The 8,955-nt window shown below is 39.9% G+C and overlaps 2 protein-coding genes across 2 annotated transcripts; one reads left to right on the forward strand and one right to left on the reverse strand.

Moving 5' to 3' along the window:
* Positions 1-57: 57 nt before the first annotated feature.
* atp5md (ATP synthase membrane subunit k) lies at positions 58-2,107 on the forward strand. The gene is made up of 4 exons (XM_055204558.2): positions 58-197; positions 767-868; positions 984-1,079; positions 2,007-2,107. The coding sequence occupies exons 2-3, from the start codon at positions 782-784 to the stop codon at positions 1,071-1,073; spliced, it is 177 nt and encodes a 58-aa protein (XP_055060533.1). The 5' UTR covers positions 58-197; positions 767-781; the 3' UTR covers positions 1,074-1,079; positions 2,007-2,107.
* Positions 2,106-8,436, reverse strand: taf5 (TAF5 RNA polymerase II, TATA box binding protein (TBP)-associated factor). The gene is made up of 11 exons (XM_055204556.2): positions 7,954-8,436; positions 7,488-7,713; positions 7,081-7,396; positions 6,792-6,955; positions 6,249-6,384; positions 4,717-4,837; positions 4,469-4,598; positions 4,138-4,302; positions 3,879-4,056; positions 2,900-3,077; positions 2,106-2,798 (listed from the first exon to the last, which is right to left on the reverse strand). The coding sequence occupies exons 1-11, from the start codon at positions 8,357-8,359 to the stop codon at positions 2,581-2,583; spliced, it is 2,238 nt and encodes a 745-aa protein (XP_055060531.1). The 5' UTR covers positions 8,360-8,436; the 3' UTR covers positions 2,106-2,580.
* Positions 8,437-8,955: the final 519 nt, after the last annotated feature.

Below are 8,955 nucleotides of genomic sequence, written 5' to 3' on the forward strand. Positions count from 1 at the left end.
GCGATAAATCTAGATTGACGTCTCATTCGACCAATACATTTGGTGAAAGGTGTGATTGACGCGAATGAAATCCAATAATCTCAGGGAAAATGCCCACAAGACGCATGCAAGGAGAAGGCGGAATTTCCTTTAATCGCTCACTTTCCGGCCTCTCGATTGAAGGGCACCAGTTTATTTGAAGAGCTCAAGTTTGCTTGGTAAGTCACGTTTTATGTTTTAATAACAATTTATTTTCTCCTTCATACATTATTATGCTTGCTATTAACGTCGTCCTGTTGCAAAACGAATAAATGCTGCTTAATAAAGTCAGAGGTCGCTTAACCATAATGACGCCTGTTTTAGTGAATGTGCCAATTAAACATGCGATTAAAATTACAAGCTTGAAAATTAAACCTTGTGAATAAAATACAACAATATTTTAACGCAGACGCAATCTTCCTATGCATTCTTGTCGTTTGAATATTTCACGTGACCTTTCGTCTGTTCTGATAAATCATTACAGAAATTCTAATGAAATTAATGGATATAATGGAAATTGTGTTGGTTTTAATGGAAACCATTATGGTCTCTCTGGATCTCAACTGGTATGTGTCGGGCAGTATTGGTGGGATTTTATATGGGAGATGGGAACCAATACAACAGCATTAAATCCTATTGGAATAAGGCCTAAACCCACTATATAAATATATTTTGTAAGGTTTTTAATAGTAAACTACTGCATAAATATATAGATAAATAATTATTTTTTTGTGTTTTTTTTTAACAGATTAAATCAATAACCATGGGTGGACACGACGCAGGGACGCATCATCAGTTTACTGGCATTGCCAAGTACTTCAATGCATACACCATTACAGGCAGAAGAAATGTAAGTAAAATATGCCAAATACGTCTGGATTTGCATTTCAGTAGTGACTTTGCCTTCGTTTTAATAAAGATATTCTTTTGACAATTCTTATGACCCTTTTTTCATTTGACCTCAGTGTGTGTTGGCCACATACGCCAGCATTGGTGCCATCATCCTCTTCTTCAAATTGAAGCCCAAGAAGCAGAAGGCAGTAACATCAAGTTAATTTATAGTAAGTTTTTTTTATATCGGACCATGAATCACCTTTCACTTTCATTGGTAGGGAATGAGTGGGGTAAGATGTGCCATTTAGCTGTGACTTGCTTAAAGGGGACATATCATAAAAATCTGACTTTTTCCATGTTTACGTGCTATAATTGGGTCCCCAGTGCTTTTATCAACCTAGAAAATGTTGGTAAACCATTCTCTGCAAGCATGTGAAAAAAGAGGTCATTGAAATTTGGCTCCCCCTGTGATGTCAGAAGGGGATAATACCGCCCCTTAATCTGCACTTTCCAACCACAACACTGCCATTTAGTGCAGAGATCAACTCATTTGCATTTAAAAGGACACACCCAAAAACTACATTTTTGCTCACACCTACAAAGTGGCAATTTTAACATGCTTTAATAAATGATCTATATGATATTTTGAACTAGAACCTCACATATGTACTCTGGGGACACCAAAGATTTATTTTGCATCTTAAATTAAAAATATGAAATGTACCCTTTAAATTAAAAATTGTCAACATTTATTTACTTATGTCATTCAAAACCTGTAATAGATACATTTTTCTGTGCAACATGTGATTTTGAGATTGGTTTTGTATACCCAGTGGAAGTCAATGGGTCCCAATGAGTGTTGTTTGGTTACCCACATTCTTTAATGTCTATAGACTAAAGTCATGCAGGTTTGGAATAACAGAATGACTAAATGGTGAAAAAAAAATCACATTTAGGTAAACTATTCCTTTAATTTATAAAGTTCATTTGAAAGAGTATCAATAAACATACCAAGCACTGCATGTAAGCTTTATAAAGTATGCCAGATGCTTTGACTAAAGGGTATGTCGTATAAACCATTGCATAGCTTACCCCCTCCTCCATTATTTTTAAGTATGGCATGTGGTCTCATTAATTTCTTTGTCTTTTTACAGGACGTTTTTGTGAATGCAGAGGGGTGCGGAAAGTTGGATGTCCTTGTATCAATATCATCACAGTTCTATGTAAAGAATAAAAGATCACTTACAGAAAACTACGTTGTCTAGAAAACTTGTTTTATTTACACATTAGGCAGTAATATAAAAGCTTGTGGAAAATGAGAATAGTGCTACTATACATCATGAATTGGAATTCTTCATCAATACCAAAATTTGGCAAAAAGAGCTGTTCCTAGATCAGCCACCTCAGTCAGAGATAAATGATGCAGAGGGCAATGGAATCAAGCATGGCAGTGATGTTATAGAAGAGATGTTTGTATATTGAATCCTGTTCATTCATTTTGACATTAATATTCTTGATCCCAGATCAGATTTTGCAGTGACAGAAGAGGTATTTGTGGTATTTTATATACATGCTCGGTGCTTGTTTCAGTTTGATCTTGATGGTTATGCAAACTACTACCAGCTGCGAGTCAAAGTTCTTATTACACAACATTTTTCTTCTGCCCAAACAAATTTCACATGTTGGGGTGTTTTAAAATCTTTAAATAAGACACTACTGCATCTCCTGTCACTGGGAGTTATACGCCCCTGCAGCCAGGAGCAGGTTACGTCTGGTGAAGTGCAGGTGGGCAACGGGTGTGGATTTCGAGTGGTACGTCCCTAGCAAGAGCTCTTGGGAGTTATCGGGCAGGTGAATGTGTCCAGTCGCTGCAGTGAAATCATCCATCTCTATATCATCAAAAGCCTTTATAGCATCCCATAATCTTACAGTGTTATCCATAGAGCCTAAGAAAGACAGGAAGTAAAGTTTTAAATAAGCCAATGTTAAACACTATGCATAAATAAATAGGCCACACTATAATACATTCACGATGTGGACACCTCACCTGATGCAAGAATTTCACCGTCTCTGCTGAACCTGAGGGCATAAATCGTGTCTGTATGTCCCTTCAGCTCTCCGACCATCAGCCCGTGTCCGATATCCCACAACAGAACTCTCCCGTCCGTTGCACCAGATGCCAGGAACTTTCCATTGGGTGAGAATGCTAAAGAATGGATGGGGCCCTGAAAAAAAATTATTGGATGAAGAACAAGGAATAAATTAAACTGTAATAAAAGGGTAAAAGAATGAAAACGTCAATAAAGCCGAAACAATGTCTGGCACCACTTGGACATGCAGGGTTCCCACACCTTAGTTAACTTCAAATTCAAGGACTTCCCACGTCTAATACCCTCAAATTCAGGGACTAAATGTGGGAACACATTACAAGTGAGAGCAAGGTTACATCGTGTTACCTTTTAAGATACATTGTTACAGTTCCCTTTCGAGGGAACTCGCGCTGCGTCACTGCGGTGACACTTTGGGGACGCCTCCAGGGGTAAGTTTGTCTGAATGTGTATAATCAAATTCAACCAATGGTGAGGCTTAACGACAAAGACAGGTGATGCGGGAGCTAGCAAGTATATCGCTTCTGAAATATTGCCAATACAGGGACGCAGGAGATGCAGCGTCTCGTTCCCTTCTCAGGAGACAGTTACATACGTAACTCAAGATGTTTTATGTGTCAAACACAACTATGCAAAAAAGCATTTTGGTATGAATCAACATTTGCATACAGAAGATATAAGCATTTAAAGCTAACAGTTTAGCACGTGTGCTTAAAAATTATCCTACACTACACAAGGAATAATATGGATTTTTCCCCCCAGAAAACTTCTTGCATAAAATAGATTAAAGCACTTTCAATGATCTGTATCCATGTATAGGGCCTTGAATTTTTTCCCCCAGATTCACAATCTTTCAAGGACCCGTGGGAACCCTGGACATGTGTTCCAGTTTCAAATGAAATTGTGAGACTTCAGTACCTTGTGACCTGTGAAAATTCGGACGCAGTTTCCATTCAGTACATCCCAGAGGCGCACGGTACGGTCGGTGGAGCCCGTGGCCACATAGTTAGCGTTCGGATGAAAGCGTGTGCAGGTGACGTCAGCTAGATGGCCAGCAAATATCCGCAGCGGCTGGTAATGATCTGTCGCCCAAAGGCTGGAAATTAAAGGACAAATATTTATTTGCCCTGTAACACTAACCCATTTATATGGTTTAAAAATCAAACAAATCTTCTACCGTGCCACTCTGTCATGTCCTCCAGATACAAAATAATAACCAAAGGGTGAAAACTGAGTGTCCCACACTGGATAATTATGTCCTTTGTAACCCACAAGACAAGTAAACGTCTGCAGACTCCACAGCCTGACTGTACCATCCTCAGAGCTGGATAACAAATAGTTCCTGGACAACAGAATTATTCAATAAAACTTACTTACAGATTATAAGGTGTAAAGGTAACATACACAAGTTATGTTTACCTCATATCATACTAGTTAGTTGGCGTTTCCTTTGCATATACATCCTAATTTTTGTTTAGTGTTCACACAGGATGAATTGTTACACATACCTGTCTGAGCTGAAGCTGACACCGTACACTGGCCCACTGTGACCGTGGAGGATCTTCGACTCGCTGGCTGTCTTCTCATCCATGATCCTCTCAAGAACATCATCTGACTCCTTATCAATCAGATTCAGGTCTAGGGAAAAGCATATGGCAGTGGAATTAATGAAAATTAAGCATGGCAAAAAATATTAACGCTAACAGGACTAGTGGATGACTAATATATCAGTGAAAATGACTAAAGAAGTGTGTACCTGCAGCAGATTTGACCTTGCGTAATTTTTTGGGTGTGACGCTCCATACGCGGACGGTCGAGTCTGCAAACCCTCCCGCTAGAAGACTAGAGTCATCTGTGAAGTCTACTGCCGTCAAACCCTAAGCAGCAAAGAAAAATTTTAATAAACACATCAAAAACAATAAAATGATTAAAGGTGCACTGTGTAGATTTTAGCGGCATGTAGCCGTGACGTTAAGAATTGTAACCAATGGCTCAGTACACCGCTCACCCCTCCCTTTCGAAATGCATAGAGAAGCTACAGTAGCTGCCACAGGACAAACATGTCGTCATCTTAAACAACATCTTTAGACGAAAAGCATTGTGTAGAGCAGTTTGTCCCTTAGGGCTACTGTAGAAACATGGCGGCACAAAATGGCGACTTCCATGTAAAGGGGGTCGCACACCGAACGCCCAGCTCAGTGCCACGCAGCGTTGAGTTGCGTCTAGGACAACTCGGAGGTATCGTAAACTGGAAGTGCACATTAAATAGCGTGAGCTTAGTCAGATAGTGTCTACTTCAAAATGCAAAATATACGTTAGCATCCAATTTTAATAGTGCTGCCTCACGATTAGTCGCGACTAATCGTTTGCAGAATAAAAGTTTTTGTTTACATAATATATGTGGGTGTATTGTGTATAATAATTATGTATAAATACACATACACACATGCATGTATATAATTAAGAAACATTTGCATGTGTCAATACATGTTTATATTTATATATAATCAATATTATATATAAATATAAATATTTATTATATAAATATATATTTTTCTTAAAATTTACATTTATGTGTGTGTGTTTATATAAACATAATTATTATACACAGTACACACACATTTATTATGTAAACAAAAACTTTTATTCTGCAAACGATTAGTCGCGACTAATCGTGAGGCAGCACTAAATTTTAATCGTTATTGATTTGGGACAAACATTACTTAATTTTAAACTATGTGAGTGGCGCGACACGGATTTGAGCAACTACCTGAGTCAAAGCTGGGCGCTGCCGACAGGCACCACCTGTCGGCACTGGTGTACTCATTGGAAACAATGTGATAAGATTTTTTTAGAACAGCGCGGCGCTGAGCTGCGCGTCAGTTTGCGACCCCCTTAAGGAGATCCGCGATGTATGTGGATAAAAACGGCTCATACTAAGGGTATAAAAACAATGGTTCATTATATAAGGTCTTTATACACCACTGAAAACATAGTATGTACAGCGGGGAAAATAAGTATTTGACACATCAGCATTTTTATCAGTAAGGGGACTTCTAAGTGGATACAAAAAAATTCCACCAGATGTAGCCATCAAGCCAAATATTGAATTCATACAAAGAAATCTGAACATTTAAGTATACAAGTTGAGTCATAATAAATAGAAATCCCTTTACTGATAAGCGGCTAATGTTTCAAATACTTTTTTCACTGTATATTATATTGCCTTTCTGTCAATAAATTTTGCATGAAATTACACATTGCACCTATAAGTGAAGCTTCTCTTACCTGGTAGGCATTGAGGAATGTGTAAAAGCAAACAGAAGGAAGGTTGTCTGGGCTGAGTCGGATTCGTTTGGTGCTTTCTTTCATATACATGATCTTATCCAGCTTGTCTGAGTCCTTTAGCTCTGGCAGAGGGATCCTGTTTATGGGGGAACGCCCCAGAAAATGCCAAAGAAAAACAGGTTGTGATGCATCCACTACTTTCAAAAAACTTCAAAAAACATTCAAGCAAACACAATGTTAATGTGTCAGCTGGTAGGGCATTGCATTAGCAGCACAAAGGCTTTGGGTTCAATTCCCAGGGAACACAGTGATAAAAAGTATGCTTCGAGTACACTGTAGGTCACTTTGGATAAATGCACAATGCACAAAATGTACATGGTGATTAAATAAATGCAGATACATTTATATTTTTTATTATATGGTACTCATTGGCATGGATCACCAGATGTTACAGGCCATAACAAAATTATATTTACTGTAAAAAGTGTCATTTTTTATTTATTTTAAATGTTATAGCACACGATTGATGTTGTTCTGCCATACCTGTTTTGCTGAGGGGCATTGGGGTCTTGTTTTTTGCTCTTGGAGCCCATACTGTCCTTCTTAGCTTTCTTCTTCTTGGGCTTCCCTTCCTCGTTCTCTGCTTCATCATCTTCATCGTCAAGTGGGACCTCAATCTCTGGCTCCTTTAGCAGCCCATAATATACCTGATAACAACACGACACATTTTGAGGTCATTTTCAGTCTATATTAGTATGTGATCCAAGCAAATAACATGACATCCATCCACCGTGTGCTTCGACTGACACCCCTCCTGCTCATCCCGACTGACCTTTACTTTGTTAACCTCTCGCTTGGCCTCCCCCCCTAGACTGCCAGACATGCTGTCGATCTGACCCTTGCTTCGTGGCATGCCGTCAAAAATGTCGATGTACAGGTGCTCCTGAATGATGTTCCATATCTGGTTATTTTGCCTCTCCTGCAGGTGTCTCTTTAGCAGCTGATAGGAGTCCCGGGAGATCCGGAGCACGAAGCGGCTGGTGCGGAAGTCCAACAAAGCCTCGTTCCCCTTCATGTGCTCCTTCTTCGTAAGGCCACAGAGAACGCGCAGGTCATCCTCATAGTAGCATTCCTGATCACCACTAAACCTATCGGTGGAGAAAAACGTGGATACACATAATTGAATAATACTATTTAGGGGGTAGCATTCCTATCATTGTAGGACGGAAGTATAGTTACTTTTCAAAGAAAGCCTTTGCTTCAGTCTCGTGGTTGTTGTAGACCAGCTCCAGGTACATGTGAACAAACAGAGGGTAGAAGAGCTGGGACAGCTCGGCCCTGTGACAGTCCAGGACCGACTCAATGAACTTCTTCAGGTCACTGTAGTAAACCTTATACAGGGATGGGTCCCCCTGCTGGGTGTATGCTGACAACACAACACTCACATCTGGCTGGTCTTCCCCACCTGCAGATGACAATATAAACATAAATCAAAATAAAAACGTGAATGTGGTTAATGCAATTGAAATTAGAGTAAAGGAGGCTAAACAACTAGTTTTGACGCTTTGATATTTTATTTCTAAGGGTGCTGCTGATGCAGGTCATGTTCTTGATAAAAATTCTATAGTTTTTTGTACAAAACCTGCACTCCATCATTGCATGCCACTAAAAACATAATATTTGATTAGACATCTGGTAAACTCACTTTTTGCAGGTAGAGGGGCGCTCTGGGGGGCGGCTGCTGATGCGATGGACACACGGTTGAGCAGAGACTTTGCATCCACTCCGTCGCCATCACCCTTCCCTCCAGCCCCAAGCCCTCCACCACCAGCATCGGTACCCTGCGAGTCCTCCTGGTCGTCCGACAGACCAGCTTCACGTCGCAAAATATCCACCGACTCCGTGAGTTTATTCCGCTTCAGGAACTGCAGCACCGCGATCAAAGTTTGCTGGTCCTCCATCTTCGGAGCTCCGCCACCGGCGGGGGGCAACGAGGAGAGTGCCCCGCTCCCTGTGTTTCCCGCGAGCTTTACTGATCCATCGCTGAGAATTTCAGGCTTTGTTTCTTTCTCGGTGTCCAACTCGATCGTTCCGTCTTGCACAGCCGCCATTTTGCCCGGCGCGGCGCAGAGGCCAATGACGTCACGACGCACGAAATGGGAATTACGTCTTGACGTACGAAGGATTTGTTTGAAAGGGAGAGTGCAATAATTATTATGCTAAAACGTTATCATTAATTAAAAAAACACGTATAAAAATATCTACTATGAAGTTAACTTAAATCATTAATGAGTCATTCATCAGGTAAAGTCAGAATTTTGGAGCTCTGGTTTGAAACAACACCAAAAATCGGGTAAATGTTTAATAGCTGCGCATTGCTGTTGTTTCTGACTATTATCCCAGACAAAAATGTGCCGTTTCCAATTCTTTCCTGAATGTCTTAAGACAGAAAAGACCATCCTATTTAAAAGGCTATATTTAAACCAATAGTACAGTTCCCGAAATTAATTAAATTAATAGCAATTTGTAAACAATTAAAATTATAATAAAATAATTTAAAATGTTAATTAATCTCCCAAAGATTTTAAAATCTTGATAATTATTGGCTCGCGGATCCTCCAACACTTTCCTTGCATGGAGGGTGCGCCCCTCGTAGGACGTCACTATGCGCGTTCACAATTTCGAATTCCCGTAACTGTTGCGTCTC

This window comes from Misgurnus anguillicaudatus, chromosome 3, assembly GCF_027580225.2.
Source record: "Misgurnus anguillicaudatus chromosome 3, ASM2758022v2, whole genome shotgun sequence".
In the NCBI taxonomy this organism is placed as follows: domain Eukaryota; kingdom Metazoa; phylum Chordata; class Actinopteri; order Cypriniformes; family Cobitidae; genus Misgurnus; species Misgurnus anguillicaudatus.

Coding starts and splice junctions, on each gene's coding strand:
- atp5md (XM_055204558.2), top strand. CDS start 782: ATGGGTGGACACGACGCAGGGACGCATCATCAGTTTACTGGCATTGCC. Junction 869..983: donor CCATTACAGGCAGAAGAAAT/GTAAGTAAAATA, acceptor ATTTGACCTCAG/TGTGTGTTGGCCACATACGC.
- taf5 (XM_055204556.2), bottom strand. CDS start 8,359: ATGGCGGCTGTGCAAGACGGAACGATCGAGTTGGACACCGAGAAAGAA. Junction 7,397..7,487: donor GCAAAGGCTTTCTTTGAAAA/GTAACTATACTT, acceptor CTCCACCGATAG/GTTTAGTGGTGATCAGGAAT. Junction 4,838..6,248: donor CATTCCTCAATGCCTACCAG/GTAAGAGAAGCT, acceptor TTTGCTGCTTAG/GGTTTGACGGCAGTAGACTT.